The 21,948-nt window shown below is 48.1% G+C and overlaps 1 protein-coding gene across 11 annotated transcripts in view; it reads left to right on the top strand.

The window, feature by feature from the left end:
* The first annotated feature begins 3,053 nt into the window (after positions 1 to 3,053).
* ADAMTS17 (ADAM metallopeptidase with thrombospondin type 1 motif 17) overlaps positions 3,054 to 21,948 on the top strand; it is a 338,494-nt gene continuing 319,599 nt past the window's right edge. For all 11 annotated transcript variants that reach the window (XM_023651365.2, XM_023651360.2, XM_023651364.2 and 8 more), the window contains exons 1-3: positions 3,054 to 3,210; positions 3,676 to 4,046; positions 14,311 to 14,476. In XM_023651365.2, the coding sequence (XP_023507133.1) occupies positions 3,132 to 3,210; positions 3,676 to 4,046; positions 14,311 to 14,476 (616 nt within the window). In that variant the 5' untranslated portion in view covers positions 3,054 to 3,131. The remainder of the gene's footprint in view (positions 3,211 to 3,675; positions 4,047 to 14,310; positions 14,477 to 21,948) is intronic.

Genomic DNA, 21,948 nt, shown 5'->3' with positions numbered 1-21,948 from the left:
TGGAGTATTCTTGGCTCCCTTGTTGAATATTAGTTGACTGTTTATACTTGGGTTTATTTCTGGGCTCTTGATTCTGTTCCATGGTCTATGTGTCTGTTTTTATGACAGTACCATACTGTTCTGATTACTATAGCTTTGTAATGTAGTTTGAAATCAGGAAGTGTGGTGCCTCCATTTTTGTTCTTCTTTCTCAAGATTGTTTTGGTTATTCAGGGTCTTTTTTGGTTCCATAAGAATTTTAGGTTTTTTCTACTTCTGTGAAAAATCCCAATGGAATATTGATAGAGAGTGCATCGAATCAGTAGATTGTTCCGGGGGGAGGCTTAAACTTTTAATGGTGACTGAAGAACACAATGATGAGGGGCAAAGGGAATTCACACTCATCTAGGCCAGATTAAGACTTTTAGAGGGTCTGTCTCCCAGCCTCATGTGCTGTCTTCCATGATCTGCTTTTTATTGTGGAGGCTGAAAGTCTGTAACCCACATGTTCTGACTCCCTTACGTTTTCTTTGGTTTCCTGTTATGTTCTGCCAAAAAGAAGCCCTTGCAGGAGATCAGGTGTCAAGGGACAGAGATAAGGGTCCAGTGTAGCAGGTATTGGACGTTGCTGCAGTGGCAATAGGCATGGGCCCCTGGTCAAGTTTGCATCTCTGGGAGACCCAGAACCAACTGTGACAGTGTCTTCAATAGTGCAGCAGCGGGCACACGCCCCTGGGGCTGCAATGGACCCCAGGGGCAATGGCAGCATATGATCACTGAACTTAATCTTTCAGTCCCTCCCAACTTTTGTAATCAGTCATCTGTGTCAAATTCCCTCTGCTTGAAATACCCAGGATGCTATCAGTCATCCTGACTGGACACTGATGTAGCAGCCTTTCATGCAATTTAATATAAAAAGAACACTTTAGTGTGTTGAAAATGTTTGGTCTGTATCCTTCCAGGTTTTTCTCTATGATTTTACCATACAAACGAATTAATATTGTGTGTGTTTACACAAGTATTATCATTTTATATGCATTATTTTACCTCTTGATTTTTAAAAATTTGACAGCTGAATTGGTCTTGGAGGTCTCTACATGTTGCTATAAATATGAGATTCTTGCATTTCTTTTTATTGGTGCCTGGTGTTCTATAAGCCATTTATCTAATAATGGACATTCAGGTTTTTGCAATTTTTTGCTCTTACTAATGTGCCATGGTGACCATTCTTGTACATGTGCCAGTGTTTCTGTGCAATAGTTAATCAGAAGTGGAACTGCAGAGCTATAGGGTGTGTACATTTTTAATTTTACTATAGTTTGCCCAATTGTTCTTCAAAGCAGCTGTGCCAATTTACACTCCCACCCATGGGCAGGAGAGCGTCCTCTTCAATTCTTCATGTTTCCAAGCTCTTTAGTTTTGGACAATCTGGGGAATTAAATGGTATCTTGCTGTTTTTTAGTTTGCATGCCTCTACGGACTAATGCCTTTGAGCACCATCTGATAGGTTGACGATGACTACTTCAGGCTGACTCCAACTGGAGAAGAATTGTTCTTGCGAGGCAGTGTGGCTGCTACTCCTGGCTTTCAGTGGCAGGCCTTTGAGATGGCTCTTTTGCCAACAAAGTTGCACAAGAAAGCTCATCAAGATTTCTTATGCCACCAGAAGATGCTGCTGAGCCTTCGATTGGCTGAGGCTGATCAAGGGGGAGGGAAAAAGCCCAAAGCCTGGGCATAAAGCAGGACGAGTGCCAAGGCTTCTAGAACTGCAGGTACCCAGCAGTGAGTGGCAGCCTCTGGAACAGTGGACGAACTGCTAGGTGCCTAGCAGTGGCCAGCCCAGCGGTGAGCAGGAGTGACAGAGCAGAAGAGGATTCCACCAGCTAAACCCCGGGGGACACAAGAGCAGCAAGTTTACAGCAGTGAGAGCAGCGGGCTTCCTTGAGAATCAGTGACACAGTCCACTCCGATGGTTAATTAAACATCATGGAAGCTGGGCACTGCTCACCTCTGGATTTCTTCTGATGACATGTAATCCTGTGACAAATTTTAGATTCTGAGAAGCCCTAAGCAGAGCCCAGTAGGAGTGCTGTAAACTCTCTGGTTTGAGAGAATAGAAACAGGCAGAACAGGGGAGGAAGAGGAGAGAACTGAGAACGGGTACACTTTGGTTGATTCTGCTTTGTTTTGTTTTCTACAACATGCTCCCCAGGAAGATAAGGAATCACCTTTCCTGCCAGCTTCAGTATATTCTGGTGGGAAAAGAATGAACTCATTCTGTTGCTGGAAGACTTGGGTTCAAGTCCCGGCTTTGCCATTTTGTGCCCCAGTTTCCTAACCAGTAAAACTGGGTTAATATTCCTTCCTGCCTGCCTTGGAGGGCACTTGCTGTTCACAGGGAGCAGCACTGGGCCCGAAGTCAGGACCACAAATTCTCGCTCTTGTGCTGACAGAAACTCCTGGGTAACTTAGCAAGCTCCTTAAACTCTCTCTCCCTGTTTCTCAGTGTGTCAGAGGGTGTGATCATGCCTGATCCACTGGCTTGGTGAGGATAAAGACGACAGGACGTGGGAAGCGTTTGGATAAATACCGCTACATTGGATGCAAATTCAGGTGTGCAAGAAAGTGCCCAGCCACAAACAACCAAAGCTGGTTTTACTTTAGATACAGAGAGAATATGCTTTTATGGATGAAACCTGTTGGCCAGGACGATTTCTGGCCTTTCTTGGGAAGCTGGACGGCAGGGCCAGATGGGATTTCGAAAATGAGGACAAACTCTGAAGACCATTGGAGCGTCCTCCCGGGTCCTTCGGGATCATGAGAATCCAGGCGGCTCCCTCGCGCCACCTGGTGTCCGGTTCCCGCCACTGCCCAGAAACCACGTGTAAGAAAATGCTTACAACCTAACTACGCACCATGGTTTAGACTCGTCCTAGCCAATAGGAAAGGGGGAGGCGGGGCAGGGGGAAGCGAGCGTCCAATCAACTCCTGCTTTCCGAGGGGAAGGCGGGGCTTGGGATTTACCACGTTGGGTTTGTCCGCAGCGCTAATTACTTTTTCCAAAGGCTGAAGGGCTTCACTCCGGCTGGCGCCGCCGCTCGCGCGCTCCTGCTCCGCCGCGACCGTCCGGGGGGCTGCTCCTCCCCAGGACCATGTGTGACGGCGCCCTGCTGCCTCCTCTTGTCCTGCCCTTGCTGCTGCTGCTGTTTTGGGGACTGGACCCGGGCACAGGTAGCGCTCCCTCTCCCACCGCCCCTTCTTCGCCAGCGCCTCTCGCCGCCACCTTCCTTCTGCCCTCCGCGGCATCCTGGCGGCCCCTGCCTGCCCGCACGGCCCGGCTCCGCCGGCAGACCGCTGACAGCGCCTGGGGCCGGGAGGCGCGGGCCGCGGCCGGAGGACGGGGCTCCCGCCGGCCGCGCCACTGCGGGTTCTCTGGACGCCGAAGCTGCGGCGCCGTTCCCGGAGGTGCTCGGGCGGACGCGCCGGAGACCTTCCCCGGGTGGCGCGGGGCCCGGGCGGAGGCGTTGGCCGGCGTGGAGGTGCCGGGGCGAGGGAAGGGCAGACAGCGCCCGCTCCGGGCCGCGTTGTCCCTGCGCTGGCGCGGCATGCCCAGCGCTGGCCCCGGCGCGCGGCCGGCGGGAGGGCGGGCGGCCGGGTGGGCCCCGCCGCGCTGACGCGTCTGCTCTCTCCCCGCAGCTGTCGGCGACGCGGCGGCCGACGTGGAGGTGGTGCTCCCGCGGCGGGTGCGCCCGGACGACGTGCACCTGCCGCCGCTGCCCGGCGCCCCCGCGCCCCGAAGGCGCCGGCGCCCCCGCGCGCCCCCCACCGCCCCGCGCGCCCGGCCCGGCGAGCGCGCGCTGCTGCTGCACCTGCCGGCCTTTGGGCGCGACCTGTACCTGCAGCTGCGCCGCGACCTGCGCTTCCTGTCCCGCGGCTTCGAGGTGGAGGAGGCGGGCGTAGCCGAGCGCCGCGGACGCCCCGCCGAGCTGTGCTTCTACTCAGGCCGCGTGCTGGGCCACCCCGGCTCCCTCGTCTCGCTCAGCGCCTGTGGCGCCGCCGGCGGCCTGGTACTGCCCGCGCCCCCTCCGGGTCTGCCTGTCGGTCTGTCGCGGCGCAGGGGTGGCCCCTGGAGAGGGCTGGGATGGGGGTGGGGGCGCCTCGGAGGGAAGGTCAGCCTCCAGCTGTGTTCTGCTGGCGGCCAGAGGGAACCTCCTGCTGCCCCTTCCCGCCCCCGCCCCTTTACATCTTCCTGAGGGTCTATGAGCAAAGGAGGTGGGAGGGGAAGGGTCCGATTGTCCACTCTCTTCCACCAACTGTGTTGAGTTTCTGCGGTGCACCGGGCCTGCGCCGGTCTGGGGTTGCCTAGGGGGACCCGCCGCAGCCCGCCCAGGGGAGCACAGGCCTAGCGAGGGTCAAGTTTGTCGGACGCCTAGACTGAGAGGCGCACTTTGCCCAGGTGTGGAGAGAACACTGTTTGCATCTGCACAGGTGTGTATGTGTGCTTATCATGGGGAACACCTACATGTGTGTATCTCATCTATTCTTGGATGTGAGGATGGGGTGGTGGACATTCACCTCCTTTCTGTCCTTTTGCGTCATTCTGTACCTGGAAAAGGAAGTTTGGATGGGTCCCCTGACAGGCCACTAACCTACTCTTATTTGAAACGTGAGAACCGGGAGAAGGGAGGGTGTTCATATCCTTATTCTCTTATAACATAAGCAGGCATTTGTCTGGCACCCACTCTCAGTCAGGCCTGAGGGGTGCTTACATTGGTGATAAGACCCTCTCCTTGTCCCCAGAAGCTCCCTTGCTAGCTCCTCCCCACCCCCAAGGACATTGCCCTGCTGCATTTGAGGCACCTGTGACAGGTGTTCGGAGAGGCAGGGGAAGTCCTTGTGCACCGCTGCCTTGCCTCTGCTCACACTTGATCCCTCTACTATGCTGGTGCCCAGCCAAACACTTCCCAGCTTCTCTATCGTGCCCCTGAGGAGCTCGCAGGGCTGGCGTATGAGCTGCCCCAAGCAAAGCCTGGTGTTGGCTAGGAGCATGAAACACACAGGTGGTTTTTCTAGCTTCTGTCGTGGCTAACCTCTGGGGAAGCATTTTCTAGTGTTCTTTTTGTCTGTCCTTCTTAGGCACAAGAAACTGCTTCTCTCACCTCTGTCTTATTTTGCTGTACCATCTAGAATTCTCTGGCCTTTACCCACATAGTGTGCAGCAAAGCCAGAGAGCCAGGGGGTCTAGGTGTTTGTGGGGGACTTGTGCTTTCTTCCCAGCAGTGTAGAGAAGTCTGGTGGTGATTTCCTAGGATTGCCCTTCGCCAGTTCCCCTTTCGGGACTTCTGAGTCCTAATCAGAATGGGATCTACTTTTGCTCAGAGGAATTAGCGTCTTTGGTTGGGGGCCTGGTAGGAGCCAGTGGGAGCTGGGGTGGAGAATGTGGGCTCTGGGTAAGGAAGCTTAAGAAGGAGTGAGAATAGCTCAGATCACCGTAGGACTCGGGTCAAGGCCGTATCATGTTCTGGGAGGGACTGGAAGGCCCACATCATTTTTCCTGTTTTTGCCAAAGCGTTTAAAGTCTAGGTCACATCACTGTACTGTACATGGAAACATCTGAATCCCATTTGCTGCGGTTTAGTGAGTTTCTGTAGAGGTCAGAGTTTATACTTCTTGGTGTACAGTTTCCAGCGAGGAGCTCTCTGAAGGAGCCGAGGGTGGAAATCTGGATGACACTGACTTAAAACCCTCCCTGAGTGCTGGGCCCTCTTGCAGACGGCATCTGAACAGAGAGGGTTCACTTCAGCCCTGCGGTTCTTCCAGGAAGACTGTCCTTCCCTTTAGCACCATGTGAGGGCGCTGTGCTTTAGATAAAGGAACCCCGCCAGGAGGCTGCATTCATTGTGTGCCAGCTGTGGGTGGACCTCTACAACTTGAGATGTGAAATTCCTGCTTGAGTAGACACTTCTGTTGTTTACTCTGCCTTGTTTGTCCCATTCGTGTGAGCTGGACGTTGGAGGCTTCTTCCTGAGTGCACTGTATAGAGGAAGGGCTGAAGGTGGGACGGAAGAGACAGCGTGGTGACTTGGAGTGGACCTCTTGGTTGCAAGGTGGTCGTGGAACGCATACAGAAAAGAAACAGGAACTTAGGCTAACCAAGTCTGCATTGCCCTCCATTACTTTGATTTTGGTTCTCAGCTGTGCTTGAGGTGGTTCCGGTGGGTGGTAATGTTGTGAGTCACTCTTGACCGGGGGAGGCACTGTGAGGTGGAGATGTGGCGTGTGTGTGTTTCTCTTTGTCAGTTCCGGCTCTGCTGTGAGGTATGGAGGAGAAGTGCTGTCAACTAGATAATTTCTGGTGTCCACAGTGGGGGCGTTCCAAAGCCTCTTTATAGCTAAAGAGTCATGTACAGCAGGGGTTGGCGAGCTTTTTCTATAAAGGATCAAATAGTAAATATTTTAGGCTTTGTGAGCCATTTGGTCTCTGTTGCAGCTACTCCACAGTGCCCTTTTAGTGCAAAAGCAGCCATAAATGGTAAACAGATGGATGTGTTCAATAAAACTTTATTCTAATATTGAGCATCAGTTAAATCCTGCCACATATAAAATCTCCAGAATGGTTTATCAGAGAGTGTTGAGTGCAGGGGCAGGGGGAATGCAGGCTCTGTTTCCTATTGCATGGAATTCATGCTCTCTCCAGAGATGTTTGGTATCTGTTTAAAGGAGATGTATGATTAGAATCGATCATTACTTAACTGTTTCTGGAGCATGGAGAGAAGTCTTGTGGTCTCTTTGGCTCCCCCTACTTTTGACAGTGGCCCAGGGTGTGGGTCTGTGGCTTCCCTCTCTCAGTCTTATCTTGAAAAGCTGTGCAAACTGCACTTTTTGGATCTTCAAAGACCACAGGCTCAAGTATTAATTGTTTTCTGTTTATGCTGCTTCATTTTATTTATATTTCAAAGAGTCCTTAGACATAACATAGGTTTTTGGAAGAGTTACAGAAACTCTTGTATAACTTCAAAGCAAAGGGCTTTGGGTATGTGAGGAAGGTATTTCTGTTCCCAAAGAATTTATGTAAGTTTGGATCAGCTGCTTCCTGTGAATGGGGCCAGATCGTGGAAGGCCAGCAGAATTGGAGCCAGGTTAAACTTCACCAGGTAGAGTGGGCAGTGGTGATGGGATGTCAAGGGCTAGAATGAGTGTCAGTCTCACTCTGTGCTGCTTTTCTGAAATGAGTGGATGAAGGGGCGTTTCCCATCCCCACACATGAGGAGGAGCGGACAGAGAGGAGAGGAGACCCCTGCCAGTGGGTTTGGTCATGTGACCAACAGTGACCCTTTTTCCTTAGTGCTAAGTTCAGGGGAATCCACCCACCAGAATCTGTCCACACTTCTTGGCTGAAGCTGTAGTCTGCCAGGGGCCCACTGTAGGTGAGATGTTGGGACCAGACAGGACACCCAGAGGCTCTGGGCTGTGGGATGGTAAGAAGCTGTGCCCAGTTTCCAGGCCACCCCAGAGGGCCAGAGAGAAGGTCAGGGATGCTCCTAGCATGCCTCCTCTGGGGTCACAGCCACGCCCTGTGGGGCCCTTGCTTGGAGTCTCTCTCATCCAGTTTGGTCATTGGGATCAACGTGGTGGCCCAGCCCCCCCTGGCTCTGGCTGGTCAGCCTGATTGCAGAGCAGGGGCCATTCTGGTAGCACATCGTTCGTGGTGCTTCCTCCATTCATAGTTCTCATAGCTCTTCTCGCAGTCTGTTTGGGGGCTTTTGTGAGAAGGCTCACCTCTGTTCCATAGGGGAAGAAGTGTAGTCCAGATAGGAGTGGGGGGGTGAGGTCAGCTTGTCAGCGAGCAGGCGGCTTGGAAGAGTTGGGGGCTCCGTTCTCAAGAGAGAATTGCATTTACGTGACTCCTGTGACGAAGGGGCAGGTTTCGGAGGTTGCTGCCTCTCCCCTTAGAGTTATCAAACTTTCTTTTGATTGACATTATGAGATTGCCCAGCTTTTTAATGCAGCATCACTTGATCGCATATAGCTAAGGAGGAATTAGTCTTGGTAAAAATATATGGTGTGGAGACCATTTGGAAAGGAGCAAATAGACCAAACTACTATCATACATCATTACATTGATACAGGTGTGGGAAAGCCACATAGTTCTAAGTAATTCATTAATATTACAAAGAATTTATCATAAATATATTTGGAAAATGCAAAACACGTTTTTAAAGCTTTGTATAAAGAAACAATTGAGCAGATGTTAAGGAAAGTAAGAAGAAAGGAAAAGACAGTTGTGAAGTTTGGAGGTGCGGAGAAATTAGAGGGAAGGCCTTGGATCAGAGAATTCTAAGCCTCTAACCTCCTCCTGGAAGGACGTTCACGCAGCCTCATGGTGACTTTCTACACCCACCACTCACGGGCATCAGGCTGCCTGTGACCGTCTCCTAGGATACACAACTAGATTTCCCCATCTGAACTTTTATTTAGTTGGCAACATTTAAAAACAGATAAAGTGCAAGATGGGATGATGAACAGAAGACATCTTCCTAGACTGATTGCATTCTTGGAGCTTATTTCCTGAACTCTGAGATGCTGCAGCTGCCTGGCCTTGGGTGTGTGCAACGGGAGATGTTTTTGCAGCCAGTACGTCGGAGGGAACCACACAGAGTCACCAGTTAACCTTTCTCCGTGCATGCTTTGGCACACAGGCACACAGATGCATGGTCACGCTCACGTTCTTTAAGAAATGAGACTGCACGGCCATTCAGGGCTGGGATCTTGAGTGAATCACTTACCTCCTTTGAATCCCACCATCTGCAGCCGTACAGGGAATAAATAACAGCGGCCTTGCATGGCTGTTGATAGAATGAAATAAGATAAAGTCTGTGAAGTCGTTTAGTGAGAGCCTGGCACATTAAGGCATTGAAAACACGTTTCTTCTCTTGTCCCATAGGCCGTTCCCAGACTTTTCCAGTTATAAATCAACCAGTCAGTCAACACTGTTGACTAAATGAACAGATCATTATCATACACCTGCCATGCAGAGGACAATCTGGTAGGCACCCAACAAGCCGCAAAGAGAAATACAATGTGGGCCCTATCTTGGAAGGCAGTCTGGATTTGCATGGCACAGAAGGTCCACTGGAGCCTACAGGGTGGCTGAGGGGACAGTCGGGGGTGGTGGTAGGGTGGGTGGGATGGGGCCTTCAGGGAGAAGGAGGATTGGGGCTGAAGAGGGTGGGCCTCAGGTTCTAAGAGGGAGGAGTGATGGCAAAGCCACCAAGGCCAGGTCTTTCCCGAGATAAGGGGTCCATGAGTTGGCTGTGGGATGGGGATGGGAGGTAATTATTTTAGGAGATGAACTGAACAGACAGGTGTGTGGGTAAGATGAACTGGGGCCCTGGATGCCCACCTAAGGCATTTAGAATTTATCTTACAGCAGTGACTCTCAACCCTGAGCTGGTATCAGAGTTCCCTGGAGGATTTGTTACACTGATTGCTAGGCCCCACTTCCAGAGTTTCTAATCCAGTTGGTCTGGGGTGGGCCCAAGAACAGGAATTTCTAACAGGTTCTCAGGTGCTGCTGCTGGTCTGGGACCACATTTTGAGGATCACTGGCCTGGAGGCAATGGGGTACATTTCTGGCTGTTGTCCCTGGTGATAGCAGGGTGGGGAGGACCAGAGGAGGAGAGCATTTAGAGTCACATGGTGATGAGCCTCAAGCCTTGGATTGTGGAAATGGAAAGGAAGGAAGACTACACGAGAGAGATTCTGAAGGAAGAATTGACAACCTTTGTGACTGACTCGAGTGATCAGAAAGGGGGAGAAGCCTGCAGTGACTGGCCTCACGTTCCAAGAAGGGATGCTGGCTTTGAAAAGAAGACGAAGAATCTGTGTTTAGGCATGTGACATTTGCAGAGGCTGCAGCACAACTTTGAAAGGGGGACTCTGGATGGTGTTCTAGGCCCGGGGGCAGTGGGAGTCGCTGTGGAGGTTGGGAAGCCCTTTACACCTGTGCCAGGTCGGGGTTGCTCCTTCCATGGAAGGTGTGTGAGCCACCCAGACTCCGCTGAGGCCCCCCAGAAAGTTGGAGGCAGGTCCAGGAGGGCCTGCAGTGACAGGATTGTTTTTCCTTCTTGGAAGCAAGAAGCAAACTCACAACCCCATTTCCCCCATCCTCTCAAACCACCTCTGCTAACCCATCCATGGAGACAAGGAGACCTAAGAGCCGCTCCAGTGAACCAAGGAGCCACAGCCTCCTGAAGGAGGGGCTCGGAGGGCCCCCCAGGCACTGAAATTGCAGTGTGGTCTTTGTAGGTCAGCAAAGTCAGCAGTCATGTGGTGGTATCCTGCTCCTCAATTCCAGAGCATCCGTACAACAGCTTTTCTTTACATTGCCTTAAAAGCGTTTGCTACGTTATGCTGAGAAGTTGTGCTGGTGTTATAAGGTGGTAAAAACCTTTATGTCCTTCAAGCGTTTTCCAAGCTGCAAGGAGAGCTGTGCTGCTTCGGGGGGGGGGGGGGGGGGGGAGGGGGGGGTTGGGTGGGTTTAACAACCCCTAATTTATAACGCTCTCTCAAAGCAGTATAGAAACCCTTCAATGCAAGTACCCAGAACAAAGAGAATTGACAAGGAACCACTCAGAACTGTTACAGTATCAGGTTGTACCTGATATGTTTTATTTCACACAAACTTCTTTAGTAGCATATCAAATCTTAGAAAACTTAGATTTCTCTTTTAAGAGCACCATTTCCTGGAGGATTATCGTATCCTTTAGAACCAAGTGGCCTCAGGGCTTCTAGTTCTGTCTTCCACAGGCATTTACTCCTTCCCAGCTCTGTCCTTTCAGATGATGTTTGCAGGCCTCTTGCATTTCATGAAACCCCAGGCTAGTTACTGGTGTTTTCTTGTTGCCATCAGTGGAAAAGGGAGGCCTCGGAAGAGCATCTCCCTGTGTCTCACGTCCCTGCATAGATGGTGACTAAAGGATTAATGCAAATCCGAGCAGCCCTGCTCAGCTTTTGGGGTCATGGGGCAGCAGTGAAGCCAGGGCGGTGACAAAGCCAGGCAGTGGGCAGAGCCCCACGGTCAGAGAAAGGCTCAGTCATGCAGGCACTCCAAATCCAGGGCGCCATCAGACATTGAAATCAAGGCAGTAGGTGGCCGGCCTTTCTGGCACCAAGTTAAAAGCTAGGACAGTGGTTCTTGACCCTGGCTGCACACTGAAATCTCCTGGTGAGCTTTTAGAAAATATCACTGCCTGAGTTCCCCTCCCGGAGGTTCTGATTCACTTGGCCTGGAGCAGGGCCTGGGCATCAGGAGTCTCCAGTGACTCCAGCGTGCAGACAGGGATGAGAACCGCTGAGCAGGGGCGCCTGCAGGAAGTCCATTTGAATGCATTTTATTCCAGTTGAATCTGTTCCATTCCAGTTTGTTCAATTCCAGTCCTTTCCACTCACATTTTCTTGAGTGACTATTATGTGGCAGACATTGGAAAAATAAGGAGTAATTCTTGTGTTGCCTCAGAGGGACAAACTATTTATTAGGCTGTAACAAATGCCCCATGACACAGGGGGTAGTGGGCTGGAACACAGAGTGCCAGGGAAGGGGGAGTTTTCCCAGGGGTGGGGTGGTGGAGAGGAGAGAGGGAAGAGATGGGCAGGTAAGGAGGGCTGACAAGACTTTACCTCGTGCTGAGATTGCGTGTGTTGTCGGGGAGGGGACACAAGTGGCACTTTTCAACAAAGCATTTTACACTGGTATGTTTTGTCACTGTGATGACAGGGTGAGTGTTAGGCTTCAGAGAGCTGAGTGACGGGGGCCTGTGAGACTGAGGGAGGAGGTGGGGCAAGGTCCTTCCTTGTGCTGGCTCCAGGGGTGAGGGCCATGCCCAGCCCTCTTCTTCCTAGGCGCTAGTCCTGGCCACATCTTGCTTAAAAATTGGGTCCCAACAAGGCAAGTGGCTGCCAGGTAGAGTACAGGCCATTAGTCCATTTATCCATCTCTCACCAGTCCATTATTCCATCCACCCTCAGTGGAGGGAAACCAGCATGTAGGTCCCTCCGAACAAGACCTTCTAAAGCAAAACCTCCCCCAAGGGGCTCGATTTCACTTGTGTGTGTATTTGTATGTGAGTAGGCTTTCTCACCAAGGTGAGGTTCTCCCTAGAGTGTGTCACTTAGAACTACTGCTGACTGGCCTTTTACACTGCAGCTTGTGAATGCAAACCCTAGAATGCATGACTGATAACTGGCTTTGCAAGTGCTAGACCGAGGGGGCCTTAGACCTCCCACAGCAGGGGCATTTCAGGGAGAGTCAGGCCTCTCATCAGTGTTGAGTGCATCCTCCAGATGTGGAGCTCATCCCATGCACTGTGCTTTACCTTCTAACTTTATTTTGCCCATGGAATCTTCCACCGATGGTTACTGAGGTGTCGGCATTGAGGCTTTCTTCACACACAGCTCTAGGGGAGCGCTGCATATCCCCCCATGGCACCCTCTGCCTCCACTTCTTCAGTCTCCCAAAAGTATCGTAGTGAACAAACTCAAGTTTTAACTTCAAAGGAGAAGGAAGAAAGCCGTGCTTTCCTGCAGGTCATGCAGTACCGCTTTAAGACAGGTTTATTTGGGCAGTAAAATCTCTGAGTTATTCTTGGCAGAAGTTCTAATGAAATGGAAACCTTGAAATCTGCTTAGAGCAGTAAGTATGGTCTCACCCTGTGTTTTGGGGATTGAAGGTTGTGGGCGATCTTAGTAGTTGATCTGATTCATTTTCAAAGAGGCTTGGTATCAACGCATCCTTTCAGAAGGTGCAGGGGTCTGTAGCATTTGGCTTGAGTGAGCTTTGTCACTGAGACTGGAGGAATTGCTGTCCTGTGGTGGGGAGAGCAGTGCTGCTGACAGTGTGGTCCCCAAACCGACAGCATCAGTATCAGGTAGGGACTTGTTAGAAAGGCACATTCTCAGGTCCTACCCAAGACCTCCAGGTGATTTTGATGTGCGCTGGGGTTTGAGAACCATTGGTTTAGTAGTCATGGTTTTTAGAAAATGGTGGGAGAGAGAGAAGAAAGGCTGTTTGTGACAGCCTAAGACCGATCCACCCAGTCTACTGAATCTGTGCTAGCAGAGGCGGTCCCCGGCATCCACCTGGAGGAAGGACTGGACGGCCTGGCCCAGTGTGCAAGCATGAGTGCTCCCCCAGCCCTAGCCCAGTCGGGTTCTTTCTGGGAGGTTACCTTGTTTTGTTGACTCATCAGAAGAGAAACTAGCAGCAGGTATCCCGGGGAAGGAGGGCAAATTGTTTTACTATAATTAATAATTACATAATTATTATAATTATATAATTATAATTTATAATATAATTTATAATTTAATGTAGTTTTAATTATATATGTAATTAATATTCACTCTCAAAGTGACAAAAATCCTATTTCTTAAATTTTTCATTCAATTTACAAATCTACTTATAATCTATCAAAGTTTTGCAATCCCTTTTAAGAGGGCTGTGGTTAATATTTGGCCCCATTTACAAATTTGGTGGTTAATAACTTAAACCTTTAAAATGGCATTTAGAAATTTAACATCTAAGTTCATTTTCAAGGTCTTTGGTTGTCTGATTAAAAAATAAACTCTTTGCGAGTACTTAAGTGATTCTTATAAACCTAATAAGTTAGCCTTATAAACACGGGAAGTCTTAAGTTCTCTTATACATTCTAATACTGCTTATGAACTTAAGATTTTAAAATCACAAGTCTAAATCAAATGATGCGTTTTAAATTAGAATCACAAGTCTAATCCATTGGATACTTTGCTAAGTTCTCTTAAACACTGCAAGTTCTGAAAAAATCCCTTCTCACAAAATTATTGATAGTGCAGGTGTCAGTGACTCCGTCCTCTCTCTCTAATTCTTAAATATCCCCAGGGATAAGATACATTTTTCTCATTAAAACTATAATTGTCATTTATTCCCCAAACCTTTGGGGTTGCCTCCTCCGGTGGACTTTTGGGGGATGGTTTTAAAAATAATTTTTAAAATAAAGTTTCTTTTTATTAATAATAAAGTAATACATCTTTGAAAGCACATCTGGAAAATGAGTGCTGTTGCAAGTATCTCTGCACCCCCACCTTGTGCCCCCCTCCCCAACACAGCTGCTGGGTGGGGTGTTTCAAGTCACACAAAAGCTCAATCATGGGCTTGATAAATTGGGGCAACCTGCAGAGAAAAAGCCCAGACGTGGGAACCAGGCCATAGCCAGCTGGCCTTGCTGCCCCTGGGCTGTTGGGGTCGTGGATGTGTGTGAATGAGGTTGACCGACGTCCCATTTTCCTTTTTCTGGGCAGGTTGGCCTCATCCAGCTTGGGCAGGAGCAGGTGCTAATCCAGCCCGTCAATAATTCCCAGAGCTCGCTCAGTGGACAAGAACATCTGATCAGGCGCAAATGGTCCTTGACACCCAGTCCCTCCACCGACACCCAGGTTCCTGGGCGGCTCTGCAAAGTTCTGACAGGTGAGTCTGGAAAACAGCATGACTGACTCACAGCACGTACCTGGTCTGCACCGTGCTTGTCCCTGGGCCACCTTCACTGGTGTGTCCACAAATGCCCTGAAGTCATGTGAGCAAGAACTTAACCTTTCCCTGTATTTTGGAAGCTGTTTTTTTATTGACCCTAAGGCCTCTTCCTTTTCTTTTCTACATGTATTAGTGTCAGCATTTCATGGGTAGCAGCTCTTTGAAAAAGGCATTTCTGGAAGGAACCCAGGATCTCATTAATGCAATGCCTCAGTTTTATGGATCAGGAGCAAGCTGAGTTCCAAAAAACCTCAATGGCTTATTTGTTATCAAACCCCAGGCTGGTGGCACAGCTAGGATGGGAATTCCTTCCCCTGGCACCCTGGCCAGAGCTTGCTCTTCTAATATAGTGGTCCTCAGTCCAGGCTGCACTAATTAGACTTACCTGGGGGCACCTATGAAGCAGTGGTTCTTAGAGTGTGGCCCCTGGCCAGCAGCATCAGCATCACCTGGGAACCTGTTAGAACTGAGTGTTCTTGGCAGCCCTAGACCTCCACAATCGGAAGCTGTGGGGGTGGCTCCAGTGATCAGTAGCTGCATAGGCCGGCCAGGTGATTCCAGTGCAGCTAAAGTGTGAAAACCACTACTTCAACAAATGCCGTGCACTGGCCTGTCCTACAGTATCGTGATGTCATTGGTCTGGGCTGTGACTTGGGTTTCAGTGTTTTTCTTTTTTAAAGATTGGCACTTGAGCTAACCTCTGTTGCCAATCTTTTTTTTGCTCCTCCTCCCCAAGGCCCTCCAGTTCATAGTTGTATATTGTAGTTATGGTCCTTCTGGTTGTGCTATGTGGGATGCCGCCTCAGCATGGCCTGATGAGTGGTGCCATGTCCAGGATGCAAACTGACAAAACCCTGGGCCTCCAAAACAGAGCACGTGAACTTAACTACTCGGGCACAGAGCTGACCCCGCTTTCAGTGTTTTTGAAGGTGATTCTAATAAGCAGCTTGAGATAAGAACCAAGGCTTCTTATATTCTATACCTCTACCGTAGCCCCCCTTATCCTTGGGGGATACGTTCCAGGACTCCCAGTGGATGCCTAAAACCCAGATAGTACTGAACCGTATATACCATGTTTTTTCCTATACACACATACCTATGATAAAGTTTAACTCATAAGTTAGGCACAGTAAGATCAACAACAATAACTAATAATAGAACAATTATAACAATATACTGTGATAAAAGTTACCATAGATCTTAGCAACCTCAGCATATGATTTTTTTTCTTTCCTTATCAAGTTGAGAACATTCACCTTTTCATTTAAAGGAAGCACTTTATGGCTTCTCTTTGGCATATCCGAACTGCTAGCATCACTACTCTTGTGTTTTGGGGCCATTATTAAGTATAATAAGGGTTACTTGAACATAAGCACTGTGATCCCATGACAGTCGATCTTATAAGGGAGATGGCTATTAAGTGACTAACGGGAGGGTGGCATATACAGCGTGGACACGCCGGACGAAGGGATGATTCCTCCCGGGGGGGACGGACGGAGTGGGAGGGCTTGAGATTTCATCATACTGCTCAGAATGGCACGCAATTTCAAACTTATGAATTGTCTATTTCTGGAATTTCCATTTAATATTTTCGAATTGCAGTTGACCACAGGTAACTGAAACCGCAGAAAGTGAAACCGAGGATAAGGGGGACTATTGTATTTGAGCAACTGGTGCATTATCTGTTAGATGTTTAAGAGCATTTCATGGTGCTGTGTCACTAGCAGTCTTCCACTGTCCCCTGATAAGACTGATAACCTGCTGCTCACAGGTGGCATTTCCTCCCCGGAGAGCCTGGGACCCCATGGCTGACCTTTGAGAGTTGCATTTTTATAGTTTAAAGACTTATCTTTGTATGAAAATATAGTGTGTCTCAGTTTAGTATTCCAGTGACCTTAGAAATAAATCAATTATATGACTCTCCTTTAGAACAACTTTGTTGTTTAGAAGTGAGCCTTGCAGCTCGGCTCAGCTGTTGTGTGTAGTCCTGATCCTTTCTACGGAGGCACCCTCCTCAGCCGAGTCTGCATTCGGGAGGGAGTATCAGAGGTGATTTTGCTGGATTGAGGCCATCTCTGAAACCCCAGGAGAGCTCTGTGTGGTAAGTGGGGAGAGAATGCCACCATACATTGGAGTTTTTCTCTGTTCCTCCTGCACCCCTACAAAAGTGGGGAAGATAGTTTGGCATAAAATTATTAGTAAGTGAAAAATGCCCTTTAATAGGAAGCAGGAGTTTTGGTAAGTCCGACAGTTGGCTGTGTGTGTTTGGGCTTGATGTCAGTGTGTTATTTAAATGTTAGCCACCTGGCCTATCTAGGTCAGTCTTGGTGGGTCATCTTTTCTTTATCTACTTTCAGAGTAAATGACTGTTGGTCATTCTAAATCTTTGTGCCTTTTCTGCAGCTGATCCGAACATGTTGATCCAGAGATAGGGGCATTACTTTAAGGGAGTGGTTCTCAGCACTGGGTGATCATTGCAACACCTGGAGCTTTAACAACTACTCACTTACCGGGTCCGGGCCCCAGAGAGCCGCTCTAATTGGTCTCAGGCCAGCCTGGGCGTCTGGCGATTTAAAACCTCTCCAGGTGGCTCCAGTGTTCAGCTGGCACTGAAAACCACTGTGCTAAGGAGTATTAAACATGACTAATAGCACCTGTGGGCCATCGGAAGTGGGTTTTCTTAGGGGAGAACCACCAAGCAGGGCCACACAATGAAATCCAAGGGCAAATATGTTTTATTCTCACTTTTCCCTTCGTTCAAGCTGGCGCTCATGAACTGCTCGTCAGGGACCAGAAACCGAGGGTGCTTGTGAATGATATCATGGAATGTTTGTCTGATTACCAGCTGCCGTCCTCTTTAGAGACGTGATGCCAAGGATTGCTGACAAAATGATAAATTGTGCTTGTGTTTGCATTTTTGTCCCTGAGACTAGTTTCGAGGCACCATTTTGATAGACTGTTTAGCCTATAATGAAGGAAATAATACTAACAAAACCAGGGTGGGGAGGATGCGATGGAAACTAAGTTAAAAGCAGCCATACAAGGCTGTAGAGAGAAATTTCTGAATTTTCTTAAAAAATAATCTCCCCTTCCTTGTCCCCAAACCTCACATCAACATGCTCTGCTGTGTGGGAGCAACGTGTGTGTTTACGCTGGTGCCAGCTCAGGCTCTGTCCTGGGTAGGAACACAGACACGGGAGAGTGGTGCATAGCTAGCTTCTCGTCCTTCCGGCTTTGCATGAAACGCTCAGGAAAACTGTATTGCTGTGTTGAGAAAGACAGTGAGCCTTTTAATAGGCTTAGCTAATAAGCAGTCAATTAGGACATACCTAGTTTGGATTAACTTCCAAATATTGGGAGTTTAGAAATTACCAAAATTAATTTACTGGGACACCAGCAAAATACATTCTTGAAGTTTCTTAGAAAGATTAATCAGATTAACCCAAGATTTTCCATGGGAACACATTCTATATAGCTGAACATGGTGGCTATTGGTGTCATTGTGCCTTGTTGATCTTGTGTTACCCCAACCTTGGACGTGGTCTGGGAGTAGGCAGGTGGCCCATGCAGGTGAGGAGGAACCCGATAATTCTTCCTCATCCATGAAACCCTCAATTTACCTGAAAATTGAGCTTAAGTAAGCCGCCATGATCTCTAGTGGGACAGAGGGACTAAGACAGTAAAGGCCCCTGGAAGGACCCACTGCCTTCTCTTGGGTCCTCCTGAAGTTGCATTCCTAGTAGTCTTCAGGGCTCCCAGAGAGGGGACAGGCTGAGCTTGTTTCCTTTATAGCTCCTTAGTTTTAGGACCTTGTAACTGATTCATGAAATATCACTCCAGGTTGGAACTTGGCATGAAAACATGAAGTCTGCGAGCCTTTTAAAAAATTGTTTTGGTGAGAGCATGAGTTTTTGAAGATTTTTGGCTATTCTCAACAACTAAAATGATACTTTGGGTATTTTGAAATGTTTTCCGATTTTTAAGTAGTTATTTTGATTTCAACACTTTTTTCTACGCTTGTTTTAATTTCCTCATTCAGATTCAGTTTAGAATCTTCCCACTAGGATTTTCATGCCCATTAGTAACAATTTGAATCTCTGTCTCCTCCTCTATCGTGGTAGATGTAACATGTGGATGGATTGTGAAATAATAAAACTAACGTGGCATGACACAGTGTCAAAATAGGAACCCCACAACATTTTGAGTTGGTGGTGAGCGTGTTAGAAGACAAATGCTGCCCAAGAATGGTGCCTACGAAGGCAGTGATGTCTCTTTACAGTTTAAGTTCTGTTATGATTGTTTTAAAAAAATTATTAAAATTATTTTATTGTATTGTTTGGTTCATTTAAAGCATTATAAAGTTAATTTTAGTATTTAGAGGATACCATACCTATCGTGTATTGCCAGTTTATGCCAAAGTTTGCATATGTAATAATATGTGTATATACTCTGTAATAAATTGGTTGGGACTTATGATTTGTATCAGTTAAGATTCATTTGGTTGGAAGTGACAGAAATCAAACTGCCTTCAACACTAATGACACCACTGCCGTGGGCTCATGGAATTGAGGAGTAGAGTGGGGGGTTGGACCTCAGGTAAGGCTTGGCCAGGTGGGCTTCTCGGCAGTTCTTCCTCTATCTGACTGCTTTGTCCTCAGCTGGCTTCTCTCGTGGTGATGAAGGGTCAGCTAAGCTGAGGAGATTAACTCTTCTGTTTAGTCCTGGGTTGAGGTGGGTTGACTTGGATCGCAACTTGACTTACTTTCAGTTCACCACTGGTTTCAAGTGTCTTGAGGCAGGAGCAGAAGAGCTTAGGTCTCAGTCCCCACATGACTGTAGAGCTATCCCTCTGCTATCCATCCTTGTCCTGACTTCCTGCAAGCCACCACACACCTGGTAAAAGCCTGGTGGAGTAGATTTAGGACACACCTTATCCAGATCTAATCCATCGTTCCCGCCTGTGTGGTCGATAAGAGTTTGGCCGGTTCCTTCTAACCTCCACAAGATCCTCCCTCAGATGCTGGCTCCCCATACACCTGTGCCACTGGGATAAATGTGGCTACTGGTCTTTGCTCACTTAGAAAGGCTCAATACGTCTGAAATTTGGTTCCTTTAAACTTCTTTGAGACCTTAGCTCTCCAATGGGTAAAACAAAATAGGATTTCATAGTTTTTCGTTATTTCATTGGTAGTGATGGTCTTCCATGTTCTTCTGCATCTTAACTGGAAGAAAAACCCAAAAGTAATAGAATTACGTTGCTACTTTGAATTTCTCCATGTTAATATTTTAAGTATTTTATTTATGTATAAAAATACTAACTCTAAAAGTAGACACCAGTGTTTTAAGAATTATTCCAGCAGAAAGAGAAAGAAGAATGACGCTAGAGGCCTGACTGTCACCCTTGAGTGTGACCTCAGAAGCGTCCCTTGACGTGTCTGTGCCTCTGTATTTGTTTGCTAGGGGCTGCTGGGACAAAGTACTACAGACCAGGCTCCTTAAACAACAGGCATTTGTTTTCTCACAGTTCTACAGGCTAGAAGTCCGAGATCGAGGTGTCGGCAGGGTTGGTTTCTCCTGAGACCTCTCTCCTTGGCTTGTCTCCTGAGGCCGTCTTCTCCTTGTCTCTTCTCATGGTCATCCCTCTGTGTGTGTCTGTGTCTTAATCTCCTCTTCTTGTAAAGACACTACTTATATTGGATTAGAAGCCTACCCTAATGAACTCTTTTTCTCTTAATTACCTCTTTAAATACTCTGTCTTTAAACACAGTCAGTTTCTAAGGTACAAAGGGTTAGAGGACACAGTTCAGCCCATAACAGCCCCTGTTTTCTCATAGGTAACATTGAGATGATGGTGCTGGTCTTGTCTACGTGTCAGGGTTATTGCTGAGGAACGTGCAGGGATATGGGGGTTGTTACACCACTTTTAGCCACACTGGGGGGCATTTTCATGAGAACACTCACAAATCCCTAAAAGGTGAAAAACAAATTTAGACGAAATTAGAAATGGGCTGCATAAAGGGACTCTTTCTGTAAGAACAGATAGTCATAGTTGGCTGGTCGTCTACAGTTTTTTTTCTTTATATTTTTTAAAGATTTTATTTTTTTCCTTTTTCTCCCCAAATCCCCCCAGTACACAGTTGTATATTTTAGTTGTGGGTCCTTCCAGTTGTGGCATGTGGGACGCTGCCTCAGCATGGCTTAATGAGCGGTACCATGTCTGCTCCCAGGATCTGAACTGGCGAAACCCTGGGCCACCCCAGCGGAGCACACACTTAACCACTCGGCCATGGGGCCGGCCCCTACAGTTTTTTCTTGATAAATAAACATTAAAGGATCTGTGTAACCTCAGGCAGGTTAGAAAGGACTGAGCCACTCTGAGCTTCAGTTTCATCATCTGCACTGAGTAATATCATCTACCTCTTGGGGGTTTTATGAGTTTTAAATGGATTAATGCATACTTGTCACTTAGCAGCTAACAAATATTAGCTATTGTTGCCGCTTCGGTGGTTATAATTATTATTATTCGTACCCCTATTCTTCATTATTGGGGGATCACTTCAGTGCCCTTGTTCTGTATTAAGTGGGAGAGAAAGAGAAACCCTGTAGAACACTGAGCTGGGAGCAAAAGGTTCTCATTATTATTCTTGAATCTGTCCTTCTTGCCTCTTGAGAAAATCTGTAATGCAGTCAGGGAATCTTAGTATTTCTAGACCAGAAGTTACCCTTAGAATTCATATGCTTGAGTTTTCCCCCCTGTTTTCGTTTATTCAGTCATCAAGTATTCATTAACCCTCGAGACGTGGAACACACTGTGGTGAGCATGACACAGCATGGTCCCATCTCCAGGAAGCTCATGGTTTGGTGGGGAAGTTAGAAAGTAAAGAAGTAGGGGCCGGCCCGGTGGCGCAGCGGTTAAGTTCGCACGTTCTGCTTCTCGGCAGCCCGGGGTTGGCTGGTTCCGATCCCGGGTGCGGACGTGGCACCGCTTGGCACGCCATGCTGTGGTAGGCATTCCACATATAAAGTAGAGGAAGATGGGCACGGATGTTAGCTCAGGGCCAGGCTTCCTCAGCAAAAAGAGGAGGACTGGCAGTAGTTAGCTGAGGGCTAATCTTCCTCAAAAAAAAAAAGAAAGTAAAGAAATATAGCAGGTATAAATTATTTTTAGTTTATGTAAAACAGGCAGAAAAAAGTGCAAAACAAAACCGAAAATCCCACATACCCAGCATTCAGACTTAACCCATATATACATCTGGCCGTAGCTGCTTCATAACTTTTTTCTTTTTTGAGAGAAATTAACATGTTATGGATATGACTGAGCATCTCTTCACCCTACCCCTTGTCATCCCTCTAGCTTACTTCCCAGAAGAAACCACTATCCTGAGGTCGGTGCGAATTCTTCCTGTCTG

Source organism: Equus caballus, chromosome 1 (genome assembly GCF_041296265.1).
Source record: "Equus caballus isolate H_3958 breed thoroughbred chromosome 1, TB-T2T, whole genome shotgun sequence".
NCBI classification, from domain to species: Eukaryota; Metazoa; Chordata; class Mammalia; order Perissodactyla; family Equidae; genus Equus; species Equus caballus.
The sequence above is the reverse complement of the archived record's forward strand: the minus strand, read 5'-3'. Positions and strand labels throughout refer to the sequence as shown.